A 26262-nucleotide genomic window follows, 5' to 3' on the forward strand; every position below is an offset into this window, starting at 1 on the left:
TTGTTTCAAAGTACTCGTATACCAAATTTCATCCAAATCGGACTATAACTGCGACTGTAACCGCGGTACAAACAGACAAACGCCAATTGACTTGAAACATAGAATAGAAACTTCGCTCATTCAATTATTAATTCATTGGACATTTCCGAAGGTGTCAATCACCTTCAATTGGACATTTTCTAACCAAACAAATTAACTTATTGGGAAACACCATATGAGAACTAATCCCACAAGTTGAACAATCACGTAGCGCAGCTTTTAACTGAGTACTATGAGTTTCAATTTCTAGCTAGATTCCTCAAAAGATCTACGATTGCTTTGATACTAGTGAAAAACAAACAATGATTCTCCTACTAATTTGTGTGAATCTTGACAAGATTTGTGTCGGACTGTGAAGCTCATTTAAGGAATTGACCTCAGCCAGGCCTTGACCCACAGCTGTACAGAGGAGAGCAGGCATTCTGTGAGAAAAACATCAACATAATGATATCAAGATGACTGCGGAGGAATCCAGCTATTTTATAATGGAGAAACAAATCGGTTTCATAACTTACTTCCTTGGTTTCATACCTCTTTGTTAAACTTACGTGGGCTATGGGAGAACAAGGCATGGTTTCATCTGTTTTCATCTGTTTAGTTAAATCGCCTTTAGCTAGATGGAGATGATGAATGCAAAACATCATGTTGTAGCAAGTCAAAACATCAGGCATTCAAGAAATTCTCTTGAGACAGTGATGCTTTTGCCTACTTTTCATTTCATCAAATTGAAAAAGTCAAATATTCAATCAAATGAACAAATCAAAATCATTGGTGGTGGAAACAATCACCCTGCTTGCCATCATCAATTACCAACATCAAAATATATCATCTAAATAAGAGGTATCTTCAATAACTCACATACACGATAATCTCTCACGAGTCACAATCTGTATATCTGTATTGAAAGTTTTGGCAAATAAGAAAAAGTTATTGAATAGCTTGCAGACCCTCTGAGTACATTGAAATTTCTTAGAATAGTAGAACTCACAACACCAACATTACCAAGTGATCATTCATCATGAACAGAACTATTCTATCAATAAACTGAATGTCAGCTTCATCGAAAAAAGTTTAGGTACTTGACTTATCCACGGATTTGGAAACTTAATGGACTATTTGAAAAATTAGAATTTATCTCAAGATTAGGAATTATTTTCGGTTACATTAAAAAACATATATTCGGTTATAGGGTGAGAAAAAATTGATCACATGTGCCCACCATTTCATGAAACAACTTTAAAAATAATATGATTGAATATAATAGATGAGTCTTTATTTTCCGTCACTATCAGAAACCTGAAACTTCCTGAGTTACACAATCAACAAGCATACAACTATTCCTAAAGGAAGTAAGTGTAATGGACACTTTATAGAAAACCTCAATCAACGAAAGTTGAATGCATTGATTGATTTTTCTCCTACTTTGGCAGAAACCTGAGGAAGGAACTAGGATCGGATTATTCAATATCATTGAGTGACTTTCTATGTTATAACAGCAACATGTGTTTTTATCTCTATTCTTCTATTAAGAAGAGGAGAGTACAAGCAACGAGTGTTTTATGCAGAAAAACCATTAGAAAGTATGACATATTTCGCAAGTAATGGAGTAATGCACTCAACTTCAGAATATTTCTGTCGCGTACAGTAATTAAGTTGCACATTGGGATAATAATAGAAGACAAGAGACAATGTATTTCATAAATCCAGCAAAAGCAGTAGAATTCGGATCACCATCAAAGCTCAACTAGATCTTGTTAGTCCATACAACCTTGCTCTGTTATAGCAAAATGATTGATTGAAACACAATTGAATTGAAAAACAATTGAAATGCATATTGTGCTTTAAATAGACAATATATTTATAGATAAGTTAATCATTTTAAATCAAATTAATATGTACTCTTCGAATCTCACAAAACTGATCAGTTTTGAAGCAGTTCATCTTCGTCTATCCATCAATCTACTTCTGGTAATTTCATTCAATTGGAAGTGAGTATGAGATAAGAATCAGTTAGTTTCAGTGCATGTCAAAGCAAAAGACGAATTTAACTGTTTCGAGCGCCGTAATGTAAATAAGATGCAACTTAGAAAGCAGTAGGCCTACTGTACTATAGGTATATTACTGTTTACTATGATGAAGAGAGTAAGCCGTGCCGCTCCGCGTCGGCTGCTTCCCCTTCCACAGGGTCAAATTGAATCGCAAATACATAACAATACACATCAATGGATTTGCAATGAAAAATTGATAATTTGACGACATTAATAATTTGACTCATTTTTCTTTAAAATCATTTGCTTCAAAGTTAATCGGAGAAAAAAAATCAAATCGAAAACCCCCTACATTTTTTAATATATATTATTTTATCAAGGAAACTGTTTGTTTTATTGAGAAAATGAATACGACTAATATTGTAGTCAATAATGTAACGAATCGAATGACATAATTATGATAGATCTTTTCCCGATTAATGGTTACAGAGATAATTGATTTCTTGTTTACTGTTTACTATGGAGAAGAGAGTCAGCCGCGCTGTACCGCGTCAGCTGTTTCCCCTTCCACGGCGTCGAATCAAATCGCAAATACGTAACAATATACATCAATGGATTCACAATGGGAGTGGCTACATTAATTATGGGGCTCATTTTCCTTTTAAATCATTCACTTCGAAGTTAATCGGAGAAAACAAAAAAATAAAATCGCAACCCCCCTAAATTTTTACATTTATATTATTTTATCAAGAAAACTGTTCGTTTTATTGGGAAAATAAATAGTACTGATATTATAGTCCATAATGTAAAGAATCGAATGACATATAATAGAACTCTTTCCGATCAATGGTTACAGAGATAATTGATTTTCCGTGATTACCTGCATTTTTCAACTTTGAGGGTGGCTAGGGGGGAAAGCTCCAGGGGGATTTCTTGGGACTTTTGGGAGAATGACCCTCTGGGAGGGTTCTATCGATGGTGAGAGATTCAGCTTTTATTTAATTTTCGTATCGAAAAAACCTTTATTGACTGGGCTATATAGGTATACCCTGTGGGAATCCTTCAATGATTCAAGACCAGTAGGCCTACAGACCAATTTGTTATTCCTAAATTCGTTTGAACTGGAAGAGCGTCTATGTTTAAAAAATGTTTTTCTCCAAGCTGTTGGCTCAAAGACACTTCTCTACCCCAGCAGCAATGAGTAGCGTTGACAGTTCTGTTACCTTAGAATTGTATTGAAGTATGGATTTATAGATTCAGATTGTCTCAAGAATCCAATGGGATTGAATAAAAACAAACCCAATTCATTTCTAGAAACAGGTTTTTACCTATAGGAATACCTCGTGGGAACCCTTCAATGATTCAAAAAAATGTTTTTCTCTAAGCTGTTGGCTCAGACAATCACGATATGCGGTGAGCACAATACGATAAAATAATTCACCAACATAAGCAACATATTGTCTGATAACAATAGTAACTCAAATTGATAAATACATTTTAAAATGCATTCATTTAATACTAAATATAATCTGTTTAATAATAATAATCTGCTCAATGATAATTATAATACGTTTCGATTCGTATGCAATTGCAATATCGAGCAAAAATTGCTCAATCAAGAAGGTCGTATTGGTAGAGGCGTCCAATAATGTCTATTTGTTGTAGCATGGTGTATTGTGGTCAGGGCCATGTTCGCTTGGTCACTCTGGCACTATGCTGCTCACTCTATTCTGCTATAGTAATATTCACTGACATTCACAACATAGCTCCCCATTTAACTGATGCTGTCATTTCAAAGTGAATATCACAATAGAGCACAAATGCATGCATGTATACTGGCTGGAACGCGACATGTGCGAATTGACCATTATGATGTCGTGCACCTCCAGGCGATTACACAACTTAACCTACACCAACAATCACCTGACAACAACTAGATAACGGCCATGCAGTTGCCTCTACTGCACTCCATCTAGAAAGAGCATCAACCTATCCAACTTCAATCAGTTAAAGCTTGTAAAACAATAACTGTAATATTTAAGCTGCATTAATCACTTATTTTTTAATTAAACTTGATGAATATTTCTTCAATTTTAGCTATCTTTCATTTATCTGCTCTATTTACCGTCAAAGCTCTAGGAAAGATAATCTTCAACATATAGCCGACTCTCCAATTTCATTTTCATTCTATTTATTTCTCCATTCATTCACATCTCAGTGAATTCTTTCATAATCATTTCTCCACCTTTTAACATTTCAACTGTTTTGAGAAAGTAGTAGTGGATATTGCTTTAATTTTGTTAATGTATTTATTTATTTAACACAGACAAAAACGCATAATCATAAAATGATTGGAAATAACAAATGAAATGCTAAGGTGTTATAATTTAGAGAGCTGTTTCCTACATCATTAAGTTCATGAACTAATAGACTGCTGTAAGTGCAATTGAAAATTGCAATTTTTATAGAATATTGTTGTCCATGAAATAATTTGAAATTCATAATTATCAATTGAAGTAACAGGACTTATGCCACATGAGTAATCCTGAGGATAGACCATATATTATGTTATTGAAAAAGCTTGAACCTAAAATAATTTGTTTCAAACAGCTTATGTATTAGTGTACTATTCTACAGGGAGAAATCAGATTAGTATGAGGATTTTAATTTATATGGTTATATCACAAATAGTTGCATTACTTTGTTAGTCATTCTACTCTTTATAAATGACTTGGGAGAAATCAAAGTTACATTCGTCTATTATAGACTTATTCAACATCTTTCTCTTCAAAATTAAATTTTCTACAAGTTCTGTAGAGAAATATTCTGTGTTTACTGTACATTTAACATAGTAAATCGCTGCTACAAACCTTAAAGGAACTTGTTTTTCCGGACCAAGTTTCACGTATTTCGTCACATATCTTAAAAATTACTGTAGCAACAGGTCTGGAAACGGTTTCATTCAATTTTTTTCATTAAGTACGCTAAATTGTACATCTTAATTAACAGCCAACAAATACCCGTAGGGCTTCGTTTCAGCAGGGGCACAGAAATTCAGACGAAATCTCCCATTCTGTATAACTTGGTAACTAAGCATTTTCGGACCTATGTTAATTAGTACTTTTTTTCTCCTTTTGATGTGAGGAATCACGTCCTGACCTACGGGCACCTTTTTTCAGAACACTCTGTATATCATTAACTAAGTTCCATACCGACATACGGTATTCATTTATTCATTCAAGAGACAATAAAAATCCATAAAGCTTGATTCTCCCAACTCGTTCCTGGCTTATGAAACCATTATTCAAGATTTCAAATATAACTCTCACCTTAAACATCAGGTAACGTCATCATCATTAAGCCAGTGTGAGATTACTTCTAATTAATATGAACTTCAATTACTAACCGGAAGAGTAGAACACGCCATTAGTGCTATTTATAGTTAAACAGTTGCAAAAACATGATGATTGTTATTGAAGAACGTCACATTTCAGAGAGAAGACCTAATGAATTGCAAATGGGAATTGCACCCAAGAACACAAATCTGATTAGAGGTTTCAAAGATCAGTTTCACCTTCATAGATTCTAGCATATTTTGTAATGTATGAATATTTGGTAAATAAATGGGGAAATAATATACATACAAGTTTTGTAACACAGGTATCGTCAAGCATGACTGAATAGGACAGCCCTTGAGATCCTCGAAATATTCTTAGAAGAGCATACCAATCTAGCTGGAAATATTCTTAGAAGAGCATACTAATCTAGCTGATAATACTATGATTTGATAAAGGATGTCCTGAAGAATGCGCTATGTGATTCCGATAAACGGGTGACCGCTTGAAAATCAATAATAATGATAATCCATATTTATGTGACTTAGATCACAGCAGTTATGATATCGACTGTATAATCAATAATTCATCTGTCATAATGACTCTGATTACAATAGTTTAATTTTAGTAGTTATCTCAGCAAAAAATGATATGACTATACTAATCTGAGAACTACATATTTATGGAGTTGATTAGTAACACTAGTAGTTCTGTGAACAGTAGACCTCACGCAGTATTCTCATCCACAAGTACCTGATTGAAAATATAGACCTTATGGAAATACAGCAATAGAAGTTCAATTACTAACCGGAAGAGTACAACACGCCATTAGTGTTATAGTTATAAATAACTGGCTTCTCCACACATCTGTGTAATCACTTGTCAGCTGATTTATGATGAATAATTCTATAATCTGATTTTTACTCTAATATTGACGTATGAAGGAGGCTCCTTTTTCCTTTTATATTATCCTTGAAATGCAAAATTTCCAAAAACCTTGTATATACGTCGACGCGCAATTAAAAAAGGAACATACCTGTCAAATTTCATGAAAATATATTACCTCGTTTCGCCGTAAATGTGCAACATATAAACATTTGAGCATTTAAACATTATTTTAAACATTTAAACATTAGGGCTTGTTACAGAGCTCGACCGACCGTCAGTGCGTATGCACCATCCTGACCATATATCAGTTTTTCTGACTCACAAAATGGACGCCTTTACAGATTGTTTAATTGCAGCTTATTATCTTCGTAAACGAAGGATTAAAAGACGTAGATATCAAGTTCACCCGATGGTCGCCCAAAGAGCATTTCTAAGGGAATTTAAATTTAGTACCATTATATACATCATTGCTTGGGGTGAAGATACATTTCTCAACTACCTCAGAATCTCCTCAGAAATTTTGATGAGTTATTTTGAGCTTGTATCACCATTGGGGATACTTGCAGTCACTTTAAGCTACGGATCAAATAAATGTAGATAATATTAATAATATATTATTTTTTTCAATAAAAAATTTAGAAATGATTAAAGAAATGTATAGAAAAACTCTGAATGACACTATGACACTATTAATTGAATTCATTCATTATGCTATTCAATTCAATATCAGCTGATTGTCGGGCAGAGGTGTCAGCACATTGGTTATGTAGCGATCGGGCTACTGATCAGTACAGCTCTGAAAGATTCCATTTGTTTCAATAGCGCGTCAGTCGACCGATGGAACGGATGCGCACGAGCTCGACCGATGGTTTTCGTACGCTGTATAAAACGCATGGTCCTGACCGTGCGCGTGCGTGCCGTCAGTCCTGCTCTGTGCGGATACATGGAATATCTATGGAAAAGACAAGCGCGAATGACGTACGCACTGACGGTCGGTCGAGCTCTGTAACCGGCCTAAGAGAAATGCCAAACTGTCGACTTGAATCTTAGGCCTCACTTCGCTCGGTCAATTAGATAATCAAATAAAGGATGCATATAGGAGTACACTAATTTTTACATAGAACAATAATATTTATTCAAAGAATCGTGTTAGTAGTAAAGATGTCCCAGAGTGGTCGCAATAGAGCTTTTCACTGTCCAGGATGTAGCTGGATTCCCACGTATCAGTTACAGTGAGAATATTATTCTTATGTGTTCTAATGGGAAGATTCATACTCTCTAAGCCGTGCTGAGTAGGAACAGTCCAATCAGAGCTCATTCAAATTACATGTGGTAATCCAGCTGAATTCTACATACATTAGCTTAACAATACTCATAATTGGATATGAATATATTTAATTGTTGATTGTTTATTATAAGTGGTACAAAAGTTCAAAAGTATTATACATTTTAAAATCAGGCTCTCAATTTTAATTATGTCTTTTCGCATTTGTGCTCGTAGGTCAATACTAGTAGTTCTGTGAACAGTAGACCTCGCGCAGCCTCCTCTTATGCTGTCCATCAGAGTAAATCCTGTCTGTTTGTGGTGTCGGCGAGATATCGGTGTGAAAACGGCTAATGGCTGTTGGGGTTGGTGTATCAAAAATGCTAACATCAAAAGCTTATCTCCTTTAAGACATAATGGCAACAGGACAGCCCGAGTTCAAAGCAGAGAAAGTTCGAGAGACAATACTATGTTATTTTAGTTATTAATAATTGCATGCGTTATCGCACGCAATCAATAGTTCATTTAATAGTGCATAAAAATTGCATTCAATGAAGCATGCAATTAATAGTCTAGACAGCAGCTGATTTTTTACCAAGTTACATTGAGATATTGAATTGCATGCGTCATGGCATGCAATTTATAATCCACTCGACAGCTGATTTATGATGAATAGTTCTGTAGTCTGATTTTTACTCTAATATTGGCGTATGAAGGAGGCTCCTTATTCCTTTTACATTATCCTTGAAATGCAAAATTTTCAAAAACCTTGTATATACGTCGACGCGCAATTTAACATATAAACATTTAAACATAATGAGAAATGAGAAACCGTCGACTTGAATCTTAGACCTCACTTCGCTCGGTCAAATAACTTTCTCATAAATATTCCATTCCAAAAACAGTAGAAACCTATATTATTCTTCATGTTATTGATCAATTATCTCTGATCGACAAAAAGTAAAAACAAATATCAATGAGAAGCGGATGAAGAAGACCCACAGGAAAATACTATGGGAGGACTGTCTTCATTCCAGAGATTAATTGATTGATTTATCACATGCCACGTCTTGAAAAATCTATTGCATTTATAACATTACAATTATACATTGCGAAATTAAAAAATTATAATAAATTATAGTACTTTACGTAAAAAGTCCGGTAACGATAATTTACCGTATAAGTATGATTGTTGAATTATCATACGAATGCGGTAAATACGTTACCGTACAAGTTACGTACAATATTTTTTGACATATTTATCTTAGAAAGAATAATATTGCTGAGAAACAGAAACCATTACCTGCTGCTGCACGAGCTACTGCATTCTATAAACATGACCTAGCCCGTAGCGCCTAGTTCTTAACAGACTCACCCTGCGAGCTCAAATAAAATAATGAAGGCCTAAATTATAAGATTTCAGATGATTTCTTATAACTTGAAAATCCTTGAATGAGTTCTTTAATTATTTGAGTTAGTATATTAATTACTCAGATTCTATTAGGACTCAGTAGTGTTCTAACATACTAGACTGTAAAGAAAACATAATATGACTTTATTACAGTATAGTATGCTGTAATGAGAATCATATGTTTATTTGTTCTACAATCAGCTGTTTACCGGCTTGATTTCATGGATGTAAAACAGCTGAAATTGAATGACTATGACAAAAAAATATTATTCTAAATATACAAAAGAAGAAATAAGAAGTAAACTAAGTTGAAAACATAAAAATTAAGAGAGGCTGGGACTATAGGCATTTCTTTGAGCAACTGAAAAAGACATGGATAACCATTAAGAAAGCTATTAAGTGATCAAGACTCAGTTTGAAGATCAAATTGGCCTTACCATCGCCCTGTGTTCGGGACTGAATTGCCTGAAACAAAGGTGAACCAATATCCGAAATTATAGCCTGGCAACAGAAACGATTGAGGCAGTCCCAGGCAATTCTGTTCGAAACTAATAATCTGAGTGAAAGAGAAACTGAAGTACTCTTGAAATTCTATAAACTTCCGTTCTAACTATCGTGTAATAGAGATGATGTAGGAAGCTAATTTGATATTCTCATGATGCGACTGTTCGAAAGTATCTCATGAATTAATTGGAGGAGTGCATTATAATTTTCAGTGTGAATGCATGAAACACCTGCAGTTATTTCTTTCTACTTCTGATGCATCAATTCACTCTGACATTCACTTCCTACCAATCTCACATTAGGCTATACTTTCTATAGTTTGATTCAAAATTACATTTCTATGATTTTACATAAACATGTTATTGATTCAATTCAATTTTTCAATTAAAAATTTAATTAATTTCGCAAAACATAATACATTATTACTAATCATTGTAACTAGAGCTCAAATACAAAATACAAAATAAAACTTACTAATAGAAAACCACTTCTAAAATACAACATATTTCAACATTATTTGTTTTGCTTTGAAAGACAAAAGCATATAAGCGAAATAAAGATGAGCACACCTAGACATAAGTCCTATTAGAGTGCACTTCTCTTCATAATAAAATAAATTAAAAGACTAGAGTAGGACCGCTATGCTCTATACATGAAATAAACTCTATTTATGTAGAAAATTGATTATCAACTAGTGTTACGGTTTCCAAAATGCGATCCCGATTGTATCTAGGTCAATAATATCCTGAAAACGGATTGCTATATCATATTGATGCTTTTTTCTGGTATAAATTACCATCTTTCTCAGAAAAAAATATATTATCAGATATAGTTTCACCAATTGGTTTTGTTTTCCTTATAAAAATGGTTGTAACCGTTGAGCTGAAGCTTATAACCGTTTCCAAATAAGGCAACACCCATACATTTTATATTATTGGTTGAAATATAATTGTGGTTCACTTACTTTTATGTCACTTAGGCTGGTGATAAAGGATCAATTCATTGACATTCAGCCTAAGTGACATAAAAGTAAGTAAACCACAATTATATTTCAACCAAGTAATATAAACGGCCATGACTTCGAGTTTCCCAGTGAAGTTATTTAAAAATTGTGGCTCCGAGCCGTCGAGGAATATAGATTATGGAATTATCTCTCAAACTTAGCCTTCCTGTCGCGACATAGAGTGCAATAAGGAGTAAAACAGCAAGATATTACAATTATAACAAACTAATAATTTTGCAATTTCTCTTTGGTCCTAAGGCTCTAGAAGTCACGCGACGATTGGTCAAATTGATTCCCTTCGCCCAATAGGAGACCTGTTTCTAAATACTGTAGTGGGGCTATTCCCCAGCCGAGAGACCAGATTACGTTTCGGAGGACACTTTGCTAGAAGCACTACGAGAGTGAAGATGTAGTCGATTTGTTTCGCCCTTTTGGGCAAGTTTATAATTTCATTAGTTAATGTAGGAGTTAGTTTTATTTTTATTGAAGTTTAAATTTTCTAGTAGTGTCATGTCCTGAAAAGTTTGATTGTGTTTCTTCATCATGTATGAATAATTGTTTCTTCAAATAACCGCTAAGCGGTGTGTGTGTGACCCCTAACGAACTTCATGTACCACCCCTTTGGTTCCGAAACTTTATGTAACACTGTTTCAAGACACCCGTTCAGATAACAGGTCTAGGGACGTAAGATGTCGCCGTCAAGTCAAATTCAACCGGTAAAAGTCCACCGCCAAAAACAAGGTACTGTAACCTCGACGATAAAGCAACGTACAGACCAATGAAAGTGCAGAGTAGTGAAACAAAAGGTTCATTCAAGAATGTCAGTCAAAAGTGGGGATTCGAAATTTATGAAATGGGTTATACGGGTTATTATCGACAAAAATTGGGCTCAATGGGTTTTTCTTTCTTGAGTTTTTGCATTGAAATCAATTTGTTATTTCATGACTGGTATTGTTTGGTTTAGTGACGTATTGCTATCTAAACGAGGGATAGTAATGCGCCCCCAAATCAGATGAAGAATGTCAACAAAGTAACATGAAATTGTTGTTTCCTTTGTCCGATTTTAGTTGCCAATGTTTATTGAAGTTGTTTGTATTTTCCAATTATTTCAAAGTGTAGTGTTATTTTCTAGTAGAAACCTATTAAGTCAGGCATGGCAAGATTTATTGAAGTTTTCTTGACTCTATCCCGTCCACCTGCATGAATTAAGTATAGACTCAGGTATTTTCTAGATGTGTCGGCCTATTTCCAAATTCTAAATTTTATTCCAAATTATCTTTTTATTATCTTTTAAAAGGCCAGGCACACAAAAATGTGTATTTAAAATGTGAACCAATACCTAAATACTACATGTCTATCTTTAGGCCTTTATATAATGAATACTGAAGTTATCCAACATAGCTCTACTGTCCTGACTGTAATATCAAGAGCAATTACTAAATAATAGTCTCTGTAATAAAGGTACTAAAAATGATTACAGAATACGTGGAAGTTATACGACAAATTAATAATCCATTTTTTGTAATATTCATAAGTGAAAGTTTGAAAATTTCATTCATGTAAAGTTTACCCAAATAGATTATGGTAATGAATGAACTTTTTTGGTATGTAGAACGTGAGACAAAATCTCTTTCTCATGAAAGGACATATTCGGAATCTGTATTGGTCATAAACTAAACTGCTGGATTCTAAAATGAATTTATAGAAGATGAACCCCACAGAGAAAAAATGTGAACGATTACAAGAGACACACAAGGTTGATAATAATTCAGTGGCCAAAATATTGGTAAGCGCAGAGGCTGGGATTGTCTTGAACTTTGAAACACTTGCTCATCTGAGATGAATCTTGAATTTGACAATCAAAATGCGCAGAAATATGACTATAAAAATGTCCTGGACTTCTATTAAGGTGTGATTTCATCTTATGTAACTGCTGTTAAAAACATATCTTAGTTGATCCACAGGCAGTGATAGTGTTGTCTTAGAGCCTAACAAGGGGAAAATATCCATTTACATACAATATTTTGTCTACTTCTTCTGTGGAAACATTTTTTTCCCACGTACAAGATGAATTTAGATTAACACAAATCACGCTTTTCTCTATCTTAACTGTGGTTCACGAAGCACTACAACAGACCTAGCTTGTAATCGTTCGCAACTGTTGACTCACAGATTCGTGTTGGTGAGATGAGAACTTTTTGTTGTTGATATTTATTTCCTAATATGCTTTATTTGTTCACTTGACACCATTCCTAGAAAAAATTCTAAAGGGATCACAAAGGCAGTCAACTAAAAAAACTGTTTTGTGTTCGAAGCATTGCAGCAAATCTAATAATTCTAGTGCCGGTTAAATTTTAATCGTTATTAATTCCACGAGAACCAATCAGAAAAGCCGTCTTTTCAAAAAAGCCATCTCAGATACGTTCTCGTGAAATTAATCACAGTTAAAATTTAACCGGTTGGTAAGCCAGTTATATACTTCACAGTCACATAAAATTGGAATTTTTTTCAATTTTGGCTGAATGAAATCTTCTGTAAAACTTATGAGATTCTTCTAACCTTGAATTTCAATATATTATATCGTTCATATAAGCTATATTTCAATCAAATAATAGTTTAATATGAAAATTATTTCTTTTCCACCAACGAACACATATTACATTGTACTTGTATCAGAAAATTCTAGAACCGGTTCGGTACTCTGTTTCTTCCAGAATATTATATGAATTGGATCAAATCAAGGAACAGTTGATCAATGATATAATTGGTAGTCACGAAGATTCAAGTCTAGTTTTTTCTCTATTCTGCAGTATCAAGTTATTTTCCGTATAGAGAAGCAAATTCTTGCTATTTCACAAGACTATCAGAGAACAATAACGAGTATAATAAAGTTTACTGAAATAATTAAAATAGGAATAATTATATTTATTTTATCAGAAATTATATTTTTCCTATCATTTTTCTGAAGATTTATACACTCTAGACTTGTTCCTAGTATTGAAATTGGAATAAAATGACCCCCTAAGGGGGTAACCCCATTTAATCCAATAGAAATTCCCCTTCTTAATACTACTACTCAGTTCTTGGTTGATAGTCGAAGTTCTTTTTGTCTAAAGGTTACAATCTATACAATGAAGCAATGAATTTCTTTATACTCATACAAATTCTCATATGGATATGAATTGGATATAACTAAAATAATTTTCAGGCTTTTATATTACAATCACCTAAATATTTCAATATAATCGTCATAATTATAACATGAAACCCCTAGAAAAGTTCATTTTTTAGATTCAGATGATTAGTCTAATGACTATTCATATTCATATTCAAGGCATTTTATGCCTTCTTGATTGATAAACTGATATTTCATGAAGCATGAAGTTGAATCTTATTCAAAAATAACTCTCAACAATTTCATAACACAAAACATAAGATATTTTTGAAGCCAGGATGTGAGCACAATCGTTCCGTATAAACTACAAGGTTGAAAGAATCCCAACTCACGTGTGAAGAATACCTGATGAACCATATCAACACTAATAAACGTGACTTCAAGGCCCAATGCCTCAGCTCTTAACGGTAGCACATAACAATACCACCTTAGTTATTCAGCAGTGTGATTACTTGAATATTTTCCTCTTTCCACTACATTAGAATAAATTAATTTCAATCGAACATTTTCGATATTATTATAAATTACTATCGACATCAGATGAATCGTTATCATGGTAGATTGTGAAGGTTTTCCATTTTTTACAACAGATCATATTTTGAAAAATTTGATATTCCTCTGAATGACGTCTAATTTTTTCTATAAAATTAATAATTATCTTTTATTTAATGGTTGAATAATCAATTTCTCGGTTTTTTCAGAATGCATTCAGCGAAGAAGAAAAAGAGTTGGGCGACGCCTTGAGTAGGGATAAAAGGACGATAGGATTTTTAAGGCAACTATTCCCTGGCCTATCGCAGGTGAGAAAAATATTAGTACTAATGCACTTATACATCATTGCACTATCACTTATATTAATAGCATAAGATAACCAATGAATCCATTGCAATAATAAATTTATACAAATAGCAGCCAGTAATAATACAAGATTGGTGTGGATACAATAATTATTATTGATCTCAACAGTAACTGAATAATACTTCTTTACCTTTATAACTCAATTTATCAATTGAAAATTCTAATTATTCTATACTTTGAACTGAATTGATTTGACAAGAAGTTATATAAAAGTTGAATGAAAAAGACTAAGAAATTGTCAAAAATTAGTCTTTTTCATTCAGTATGAATAATTACCACAATATCATCTTCTCAACTACACAAAAAGTTATTTACAATAGAGTTTTATGTTCAAGGTCCTCTTTTAATACGTAAACAGTACCTATATTAATACGATTCAGTACTTTACACATAAAATTTTGATGGAGAAATGCATTTTGCTTTACAAAACTATTCACTTATATAAATAAATTGCTAATATAAACACATAAACTATTAAATCATATCCATAGAGAATTTGAAAAGTGAGTTCCATTTCATGAAATTAACAAAATATTTGGATTTCCAATTTTTCCTTACATCTCTCCTTTATACTAATTTTCATTATAAACTAACATTCATTTCTCAAAGCCCCATAGCTTTTGCTGAAACTCAAACGAATAATCCACAAAAGACGTTGTGAGTGGAAAATTATAGTTTGCAATAGAAATTTTTCAACTAATGAAAAAGGAATATAATTTACACAATCAAGATGAAATGGTTGAGAACGTTATTTAAATAGGTGAGTATTGCAATTTTACAAACAAGACTTATGCTTAATATACTACATTAAGCTTATAATATACTACAGGAAAAACGTACACAAAATACTGTTCCAAGAAACAGAGATGGATAGCTAAGATGTTGAGTAATCTATGAAATTACTACACTAACCACCAAAATTAAATCTAAATCAACAGTCAAGATGTCACAAGAAAACCAATAAGTGCAAGAAATGCGATCAAGAATAATTGATAAGGGAATAAACAAGAAAAACTGCATGTAGATGAGAGGAAGATGGACATGTGAAGGAGGAAGAGAAGCAAAGATATAAATTATGGGTAGAAATTGCTCTATAATTATCATGATCAACAGCTCATCAGTAAATAGATTGAAAAAGGAGATGGGAAAGAAGGTAAATAGAAGAGGACGGCATCAAAAATCAAAGTTGATCATCATGATTAACAACTCATGCTGATGCAGAGGAGTTTTGGACCACATCTGTGAGGTCGAGACTTCTCCTATGATAACTTGTCTACCGCTAACAGGCCAATCCATCAATAGGAGGTTAGCAGTTACAGTTGTCGAGTATTTAGGCGCGCAATATGCGACAAGAACAGCTGATGGCAGCAGACAACTACAATTGAGCACACTTTCTCCGCGTCAATCGGAACAGCAACGCAGCAGCCTCCAGTGCCTGCCTAGTCGTAAACAGACCGTCGGCCTTCTTCCTTATTACGTACGCTTAGTGTGACTGCCACACCAACACACCGAACATCAGAACGGAACTGGAATTATTGGTCTTACTCCTCCAATTCCAAACACAACTCGGTCTGTCCAGTTTCCAAAACCACCAATCAAAGCTGCAAGCTTCAACAATATCCATCACTTCCAAACACCATTAACGTAACTTCCAAAATGACACATGAGAACCGTTCTAAATACAGTACATCTGGCTTACAATACACCAGAACGACACACTAAAAAACTTTTTAAATAGAGTAATAATCATTTTGGAACAGCATATACTTTAGCAGCAACATTAACGTTCTAGCTAATTTTCGCCTCTCGTGTTTATGTCTCTTTTGGTTGCATAATCCATGAGTAATTATATAGTATTGGACATTAAGAAAACAGGATTATTTTATAGATATCAAGACATTTTATTGAGAAATACGTTTGATAATTAGTTAATGAAATACTCATAAGGCAATGATTTAATTGCTTTCATAAGTGTGTGTGATCAAGTGGGACGATGAAGACATTCATTACACAAGTAGTCACAAGAATAGAGTAATTTAATAAAAAAATCAAAATTATTTTAATTGATACGGTACATTAAAAAACAAGAGTTGAACAAAATCTATCAATGAGAATTGGTGAGCTGATGACGTTAACATGGTGAGAGTCAATTTGTTTAAAGATGAAAACATCAGTAGAAAAAACATTAAAGTGGCCAAGGCTATATGAAAAAAAAATTCTGAATACCCTCACTCATACATCATAGCCTGTACATTGTCATCATATACAACAAAACGTTGATTTTCAAAAGACAGTGAATATCTTATCCGAAAATGTAGAATCCAGGAGAGCCATTCTAGTAGCATCAAATCAAAATTACTCGCCATAAAATACAAATGATTGATTTTCTGTACTAAAAGAATTCAAAATTAGTATTCCATGATCAAAACTATAGTTTTCGGCTGTCATTAAGTTTATTACATCCAAGCCATTAAATTAAGATGCTAACTTTGCGTCATATATAGCCCCAATATCAATGAATCAATATGAAATATTAATAATAGGCTACTGATGATAGAGAAAAGTACGAGAATGTAAGCCAAATTTTCTGAATACCCTCACTCATACCTCATAGCCTACTACTCGTACTTAGTCATCATCTACAATTCATATTATTATTACTATTAGTTATTATTAATATAAACTATTAGTTATTAGTGAAGTATTCTTATTTAATTTGGTTTGTCATATTGATTATTCATTAGTTCTTCTAGCAGTCTGCTTATTCTACAGTTCATTCAGCGGTATTGATCAAAGTTTTGACTTTCACCTGGAATTTATGGAAATGCTAATCTGTCAACTAAAAGCAGAGCGTTTAGTAATCGTGGGCTGTCCGCGCACTGGACTCCACCTAGTTTCACGAGCAGCCTTCTCTCAACTTAAAAGTTTCACGATATAATGAGCGCTGGCCTACAAGAATTTTGTAAATCTGCGTGATCAAGGAAAGCACTTGTGCAATACGGCAAATCGGCACGAGAGGCGACAAACCAGGTCGAATCCAAGTCGACGAAAAATTGCACTTGACATGAATGCACCAATTGTGTCATGTAGAACAAACTGGCATCCACATGTCATATTATAGTATCCTGTGAACTAATCAGTGTTTGGGTGAAAATCTCAAAACGGAATAGCTGTAAATTACAATTTAATGAAAATGGTTACAAGAGGCGTTAATATCACAAAAATAAAATACAGCAATTGAATAAGCTTATTTACAAAATATATAGGGAATATTATTCCCTTGCCTTGACGGATATTATCCACAGTCTCTCTATTATAATTTATATAGATGATATGTAATATTATTGATGGAATGTCGTTTAGTGATGGAGAGAACCAAATGAATCCATATCGTCCAAGATCGTCGTGCGGCCAACTTGTGAAGAGGCATGAATGAATGAGGGGGACAAGTAGTGTTTCGTCCTCACTAATAGTCACTACAGGGGGGGGGGAGGCAATGCTGCACGAACCTCACCACGATGTTCTTTCCAAACTTTACTGAAATCAAAGAGGTGAAGTACTGGAATTTTTATAATCTTAATCTCTTCTGAATTATACATGAAATTGTGGAAAAACTTTAATCTTCGAAACTGACTACCCTCCCACCACTAACAATTCTATGATGTCAGCGCCGTTATCGTGAATACAAAGTTTCCTATTGAATGCTACAAGTTACCATGTACTAGAAAATATACTGTTCTAGTGCCAGTACGCTGAAAATATATTATAAAACGCTGTCCTATAACATTGTCGTTTGACATAAGTTCTTCCATGGTACGAGTTACCATGTACTAGAAAACATACTATTCTAGTGCCAGAACGCTGAAAATGTACTATAAAACGCTGTCCATGCATTGCATACATTCCTGTATGAACTTTCATACAATACTTATTTCAACCAAGTGACTTTCATTCATCAATTATAAATGATATTCAAGACATCGATAAGTAACACACATGGCCTCTGCCTGTTTTGTAATCTGCATAAATAAAACACTCAATCAATCAAACATCTCTCCAAAAATATATCACAGGTATAGCCCAAAAAACGTTATCGATAGAGAAAATAAAATTCCATAATGAGAAGTGCTATCTGTAAGAGGAATGCTGGAGTGGAAGAATGCGAGTTGTATAAGTTTTTACGAAGGGGGATTAGTGGCACGACGCCTTGTTTGGCGGTTGATGTGTGAGTGAGAGGGGTGAGGTGGCAGGAGGAGGAGGTGAAGGAGTGAGACTGTTACATCATTGAGGCTTTCTCCGGGATGACCGCTGTCCACACTCGGAGGCCGCATACTGAGATATACTGAGACTGCTGCTACTGATGCTCATGATGCTGCTACTGCCGCAGACACCTTCCTATTTTGCATAACATTGTCGTTTGACATCATTGCACCCAGCCCAAGCAAGCTCTCTTAAACTTGTCCACCCTCGTCTCTTCACAAGCGGCTCTAATTGGATTTGCTCTCATTTTAATTACCATGAATTGCAACAAACTTCAAGGCGTTTGCAACATTTCATAAAATTGAAATCTCACTATACTACAGCTATGGATATACGTTCCTCCTATACTCACAGAGGAAATTCGTAAAATTCTTTGGAAAAAACGCATGATTGGCTGATTTACAACTGCACCGATTACCTTTTAGATTAATGTGCATTCAGTAGTTATTTCAATGACAAGATTTCAAAATTAAGATTTCAAAGACGAATACACAACAGAACGACGATTGAAAATTAGTAAATTCATCAAGGTGATTATACTAATATAAATTCTTCGTTTTTAAAGAAACATAATGAGTTTGCTTGAGATAAAAGATATTGATCAATATAAATGAAAGAAGATAATGATGAAACAAAATGGGGGTACCCTAGCAGAGAATAGGGACTTTAAACCCCTTCAAGTCAAAAATCATGAAGTGTAAACATAACCTATTTTTGAACAATTTTTTTCTAAATTTGGGAAAGGAACAGTTGTGGGCTTTAAGCTTGTTGTTTCTTTCCCAATCATTCATAGTTGAGAATGATATTGTATCTATCAATGTATAAATAAATATTATCGGTTTTTTATGTTGAAGTCGCATTGGACTGCATAAGCTCGACAAGTTGAAAAATGTTGTTTAATAATATTATCACTCCTTATTCGTATTTTTCTCCAGTAATCCTTCAACCTCTCCGACCTCCTGCGACGCTCCTATTCCGTATTTAATGGAAATTATCGTATTCCAAAACATAGAGCAGTCTTTCAACCCTAACATGAAATTCGGGCAGCATTTTATACGAGCTTGGAGGCTTCAAATGGAACAAATCATCGAACAGATTCTCATTCAACTCATGGATTCTCTATTGTAAGAAGTAATAAGAGTTGAAATTTAATAGGATAATGATTAGCTTACCTGACATTTAGTTCGGATTACATCCGCCTGTGAAGAGTATACTGCCGGTTTTTTACAAGCCATTATCCTTTAGATTTGGAGTGCTAGCCTTTTTCCTTCACCAGCTCATCTGCAATGAAGAAACCCTTTGTAAAAATATACGAGTATAATATACGTGATCGGAGATGCTTACTACAATGTGTTGGAAATAACTAGAATTCCTTCCCTGAGTTCCTGTTTGTTTCAGGATTCAGGAGTTTATTGAGTATCAAACCCTAAAAATGAAAGCAACTTTTTCAAAGCGACAGTTATGAATCCAGATGCTTGAAACGTTTAAATAATAAAAAATCTTCTCAATAACGCTGTTCAGTTTATTTCCGAAAAATGTTTGTAAAATTCATACTGTTTTTGTAGTGAAAATAAAATCCATAATTCATTGAATGTAACTGAGCTGAAGGACATAAGATTAGCTGAACAGGACTGGATGGAACAGTTGATTTGAGAATATAGGGTCGAATTAGAAATCCTCAAGTAATTAGTCAACAGTCAACAAATGAGATAGCGAAGAATTAGAGAGACAATAGGATCCACGTGATGAGCTGAAAAAGAAAGGTGATCATACTTAGAAGATGCTGATAAAGATTCATTTGATGAGGATGGAATGTCGCTGGGAAAAGTGGAATAGCACTGAGACTTTCATAGGCGTCAAACATTGACGATCAAGCCTTTTGGATAAGTTGCTAAATTATCTAAAGCAACAATTTTGGACTAATCAGTCATTCAGCTCAACAAATGTTTTAATAGAACTCTGAATTTCCCCGAATTCATAAGATAAAATACAAATATATTATTCTGGAGGTCGTTTGAAGGTCGAACAAATAATATTGAACATATGGACTTCTCCTTTCACTATCTATTGGAGCAGAAAAGGAATAGTCGTATGCGGAGTACGTGGACTCTATACTTACAGCTCATGAATAATGTAGAGCTTGGTTAACTCGAAAATTAACTCGAAGTTATGAGTTACGCTAGAATAAACAGTTTAGTATTGTGTGACTACACTACATTGAGTTGCACACAAGCAACTTGAAAATGTGACGTAACTGCCCAGCGCAATTCAGGTACTTATACCGTATTTTCGCTCATTTGGAACCTAAAAAGAAGTTTTTTGCATAATTTTTCGTATTTTCCACCAAGTTTCCAACTTCAACTAGATGACACAACACAAAATCCTTTGGAAGGCATTGATTATAATAATCTGTGTATAAGCTAATTTTCAATTTTTACACAAAAACAATGTAATCAAGAGTACCTACATATTACAGTTATATTTGAAACTGCGGACGAAGAGATAATGATAATCAAAATTAAAATTTACCGAGTGTAAATTAATGTACACAGAGTTTAATGTGAGCATTATCGAGAAACAATTATTGTGCAATGATTCATTAAGGAAATTTCTCCAGCAGAGGATTAATTATGAATTATATTTAAGGATAACAATAAAACTACACTAAAGAAGCACAGTGAAAGAGCAAATGAATAAAGATGATATTTCTGCTCTGACGACAATATTTTGTTGACAAGAAGCTGATAGAAAGTGTAGGTTGAGGAGTGATCTAATCATTAAACTATTAGTACCGATGCTCTTCTAACATCCACAGGAAAATCAAGAATGTTAACTGACTGTAGAAAGATAAAATAAATCGAGCTTATTGGCTATCTGAAAGCCGATTGCTTGAATATTCCACTAAACGATCATTAGGAAGGATTTTGAGCATGAAATCTTTACTCAGAAAAGATTTGGTCGTTTAAAGAAAGAATAAGTTATTGAACTAAGTGTTCAGTCTATACAGGTTAATGTTGATACATTTCCACATTCTTCATGCTCCCTAGCTAATTCCTGGGCAATAAGATGCTCAAGTTCCTAAATCAACAGTTTCTGGAGATTCCTTTGCCTCATTAGCAGAATGGAAATCTCTGACTGTCAGGCATATTTTCCATTTCCTTCAAGGAATTATCTTATAAATCTCAGCATTGCTTCCGGCCAGCGGCTTATCGCATTTGTGAGGAGATTTAATGTGATTGCCTCTAAAACAGTTGACTGACTGCACTTTCTATTGCAAATTGAGGAGTAATCTCTTCAAATGAATGTGGTCCGGTGCCGTATTGTGGAAAACTTCGCAACAATGACTGGAATGATAGGGGTGGGAATAGAATGGAATTTCTGATCATCTTCACTTCGCAGCTTCATGAATTATAACAATAAATTAAGTAATTCCTTCACTATCAGGAATCAATGAACACAACAATTAATCACAATCAACACTACATTACAACATTCACTCGTCTGATCGTTTAAATGGAGAATTAACAAACTCTGGATAATGAGTATGTAAATCAAGATACGAAGGTTTTTGTGAAGTATGAAAATGAATGAGTGGAAGTAAAGTCTCAGTGGTAACTACATAAGAATTTTGATCATGGCATAATAACGAAAAAGCTTGGAAGCAACTAATATACATTAGTTTCATTTTGTGAAGATCATCACATTCCTACAAAAAACAAGAATTGGATGGGAGGGAAAGTAATAAACAACTTTCCTCCTAGAATGTAAGGAATCATAGGATTGCATGTAATATATTTTCAACTCAAACTATATTGGTCTTCACTGGACTAGAATAAGATATATTAAGATGTAGAAACAAAAATACTAGAGAACAGTCAGACTGGAAAAGATGAAATATTGAATGAAAGCAATACAGTAGTTCTAATCATTTCTGATTAGAAATGTTTGAGCATTTCAATCATGAGACTGAAATCTAGAAGCTATATCTAGAAGCTATAATTTGATCTTAGAAGTATTTAGTGTAATATTTCGACAATTAATTAAGGAGTATCCTGATTTAAATGACACAAGTGAATAGTGAATAACCATTTTAGGAGTAATATTGCTCACTACGGTAACCTTGACCAACCCTATCCCTGATATCGCTTGCCTTTCATCCAAACTTTAATCTCCACTTAAATTTTAATATCTAAGTAAATTTTTACCCTAATATCCTACAGCCACTCATTCCAATATTTTCAATAGCATAAAAACACATATCTAAAATATATTTTTCATCAAGTAGTATTTGAATCGTATTAATTAAAATTATATTTAATTTATTCCTTTTAAGCCTACTTACATTCAAATTTATCCATCCTCTTTATAATCATATTATAAACTAATATTCCATTAAATAGAATGAGAGTTTCAATAAACTACCTACTAAGCAAACCTACATTTGCAAGTTCTTGGCTCCATACCTATTTAATGTTCATCATCAGGGCATAACTATTATTTATGCCAACAACAATAATTTGTTCAAATGTCATTGATTCTGTGATTCGTGATTCTGCATTCAGGATTCCAAGAAATGTATCTTCTACATGGCAAGATGGGATTATATTTTATATAAATTACTGCTGTTTATGAAGCATCTACGAATGGCAAATATGTTCATTCTAAATATTGAATTTATCTACACCAACTGAAGTTTGAATAATAACTTTTGATCAGACTTTTTTCAATTTATTGATTTATGATATCACAGTTATTATTTACAGTACAGTCTCCTACATCATATTTCCTGCATGCATCATGCACGTTAAATTCCATTCCAGGCAATGAATTGATTTATTTCATAATTCTCATTACATGTCTTTGACTCTTACATCATCCATCCCTTTTTCAATTACCATCCCCGAATTGAATATACAGCATATTGCTCCAAACGAGCATCATGGAAAAGTATAGCGAAATTTGCATGCTAAACATAATTATAGGAATACTCATAAAATTTGGCAAGTTTGAAGTGTGGGTGTTCGCACTACATATAAAACTAGCTACTGCCAAATTATATGGAAAACGTCAAGGTGATTGGGAATCAAAGTAATATGGAACCGGAAAAAATCAGGAAAAGTAATAGAAAAAAATCAACAACTTTCTTGAGAAGTGTTGATCCGCCATAACTGAACCACCAAACTTGATTTTGCCTGTCATTTACTGTGTTAATTGGAACTGCTTTCAATGTATTCTTTGATCCCTATACGTTTCTAGGTATATATAAGCTGATAATCCCTAGATTCCATAGATTCAACTCTAAAAAGTAAAGAAATATTCCTATGGCTTTTATTGATGGGATGTCCCTGACAAAAGTTCCTGAGTATACAATACTCAACATTATTATAAAAGTATATTCAACTCTAACTTTTAAATGTTTAGCTCTATCAAAGATAAGTCAATTTCAGAAAAATCAAAGAGAAAATTAAGAGCTCACCAGTTCTATTATGATTTAAAATCATCAATCTTTTCAATCTTAGTATGAGTCTCATAGTAGCAAAACTGAGGATAATTTATATTGAAGATACCAATTACCCTGAGAGCGGTCACAGTGGCTTAGAAAGCAAGTGACCTATTTAAACAATTAAATATAGTTTGGTTGCTCGATTCAACAAATAAAATATGGGATGAATTCAAATGAATAAAAACTTGTAGCACCCTTTATTAAAAACTTTAAACTATTTTATCGACTAGTTTCGACCAGTCGTTAAAATATTTTAAAGTTTTTTAATAAAGGGTACTTTAACGACTGGTCGAAACAAGTCGATGAAATATTTTAAAGCTTTTAATAAAGGGTACTAAAAGTTTTTTACATTTGTTTTATTAATTTGAATAAAGTAGCCCATACGTGAAGTGATTTTATGGGATGAATTAAGTTTGATGGTTCAGAGACGTCAAACGATCTCTCTAACCCTTTCAATGATGTATTATCTACCCATTCAATGATGGGTTATCTACCCATTCAATGATGGGTTATCTACCCATTCAATGATGGGTTATCTACCCATTCAATGATGGGTTATCTACCCATTCAATGATGGGTTATCTACCCATTCATATTGGGCCAGTAAAGTGCCCAATCAATCGGATAACTATGATTCTGTAGTGATTAAGAGTAGTGTGCGATAGTAGCGATGTGGTTAGTAGCAGTGTGCACCTTGTGACTAGATAGTGGACAGAAAGATCCAGATGCTGACCAGACTGGCGTTCCGCCTGATCGGGCGCCTGGTGTTGCGGGGCGGGGCAGGCGGCGGGGGCGGCACGGGCACCGCCTCGTCGGGCGACAGCGGCCGCAAGGTCAGCATCACACTGCCCACCTACCCGCCCTCGGTCGACGACGACGAGGATGAGGATGAGAGTGGGGACAGCACCACCACCACCGCCCCCGACTCCGACTCAACCGCCTCCACCACAGAGGCTGACTCCACCACCACCCAAGCGGTAACTGCTCCACCGACCTTCTTGTCAGCCGACACTAGTGCTCCTCACATTGCTAGTTCATCCTTTACGTGGTAGAGTTGACATCGCTATCCTTACTTCACCACGTCAACCTCGTATTCCATCTCAAATCACACAACAAACTCCCTCAAGTGGTAGAGTGGACATCACTATCCAAACTTCTCCTTGTCCACCACACCTTGTCAGACATAATAAGATCTCAAATCACATACAGAGTAACTAACGCTGGCACTATAAGTTTCTCATAGACAGGGAAGGCAAAGACGGGAAATTACTGATGACCAGGGCTCTTCATTCCGTCTCTTTTCATAAATTTCAATTCAGACAGATGTCTGGTACATTTAAATTGTTTAAAAGTTACATGATGAGAAGCTCTATCCGTCAGTAACTTTCCATCTCTACTTTTCCTATCTATAAGTAGCTTCAAGTGGTAGAGTGGACGTCTCCACGTCATTTTCAAGTTCTCCATTTCAATCACTATTCGGTGACAATAATTGATCTCAAATAATAATATTACGTGATAGACATTACTGTCCAAGCCTAATCAAGTGAACCACATATTGCTAGTTGTTCAATCGGTCGAAATTGTATCTACAATATCATATCTCTCACGTGATGTAAAGGTAGAGTGAACATCACTTTTCAAGCATCACTTTTCAAGTCAGGTACACTCTGCTAGAGCAGTTTCATTGTAGACATTTTTTAATGGGTCACTATTTGATTTCAAATCACAAACCAGACTATTTTCTGCGTAGTTAACTTATGGAGTGTGTTAAAACTTGTCGAATAGTCGGTTGTTTTTTCTTTCAAATTCATTGTTACTAGACAACAGTATCAAGTTTTGAAAACTGTATTTTCTATTTTAGTATCACATTTTCACACTTGCAACAGCATGTTTTGTGAGTTAATTACGCGTCTCAAAACAATGGACCTCTTCTACAATGTAGTATCTTTGTAATGGGACGATACTGTACACTTACAGTACCTTCACACTCAGTTCTCAAAGTCTTGAAATATTTTAAAACGAGTTGTCAGGTGA

The 26262-nt window shown here is 34.1% G+C and overlaps 2 protein-coding genes across 8 annotated transcripts in view; one reads left to right on the top strand and one right to left on the bottom strand.

Annotated features, from left to right (window-relative positions):
• LOC111044952 (keratin, type I cytoskeletal 9-like) overlaps window positions 1-26262 on the bottom strand; it is a 176306-nt gene that overhangs the window by 142427 nt on the left and 7617 nt on the right. Inside the window, exon 3 of the mRNA XM_039424461.1 lies at window positions 19898-20006. The gene's annotated coding sequence lies outside the window, so the exon portion shown is untranslated. The remainder of the gene's footprint in view (window positions 1-19897; window positions 20007-26262) is intronic.
• The window catches only part of LOC111044950 (cell wall protein IFF6), a 117143-nt gene that overhangs the window by 68043 nt on the left and 22838 nt on the right, over window positions 1-26262 (top strand). For all 7 annotated transcript variants that reach the window (XM_039424467.1, XM_039424471.1, XM_039424470.1 and 4 more), the window contains exons 3-4: window positions 14309-14407; window positions 24933-25205. In XM_039424467.1, the coding sequence (XP_039280401.1) occupies window positions 14309-14407; window positions 24933-25205 (372 nt within the window). The remainder of the gene's footprint in view (window positions 1-14308; window positions 14408-24932; window positions 25206-26262) is intronic.

The sequence above is a fragment of the Nilaparvata lugens genome, chromosome 3 (assembly GCF_014356525.2).
Source record: "Nilaparvata lugens isolate BPH chromosome 3, ASM1435652v1, whole genome shotgun sequence".
In the NCBI taxonomy this organism is placed as follows: domain Eukaryota; kingdom Metazoa; phylum Arthropoda; class Insecta; order Hemiptera; family Delphacidae; genus Nilaparvata; species Nilaparvata lugens.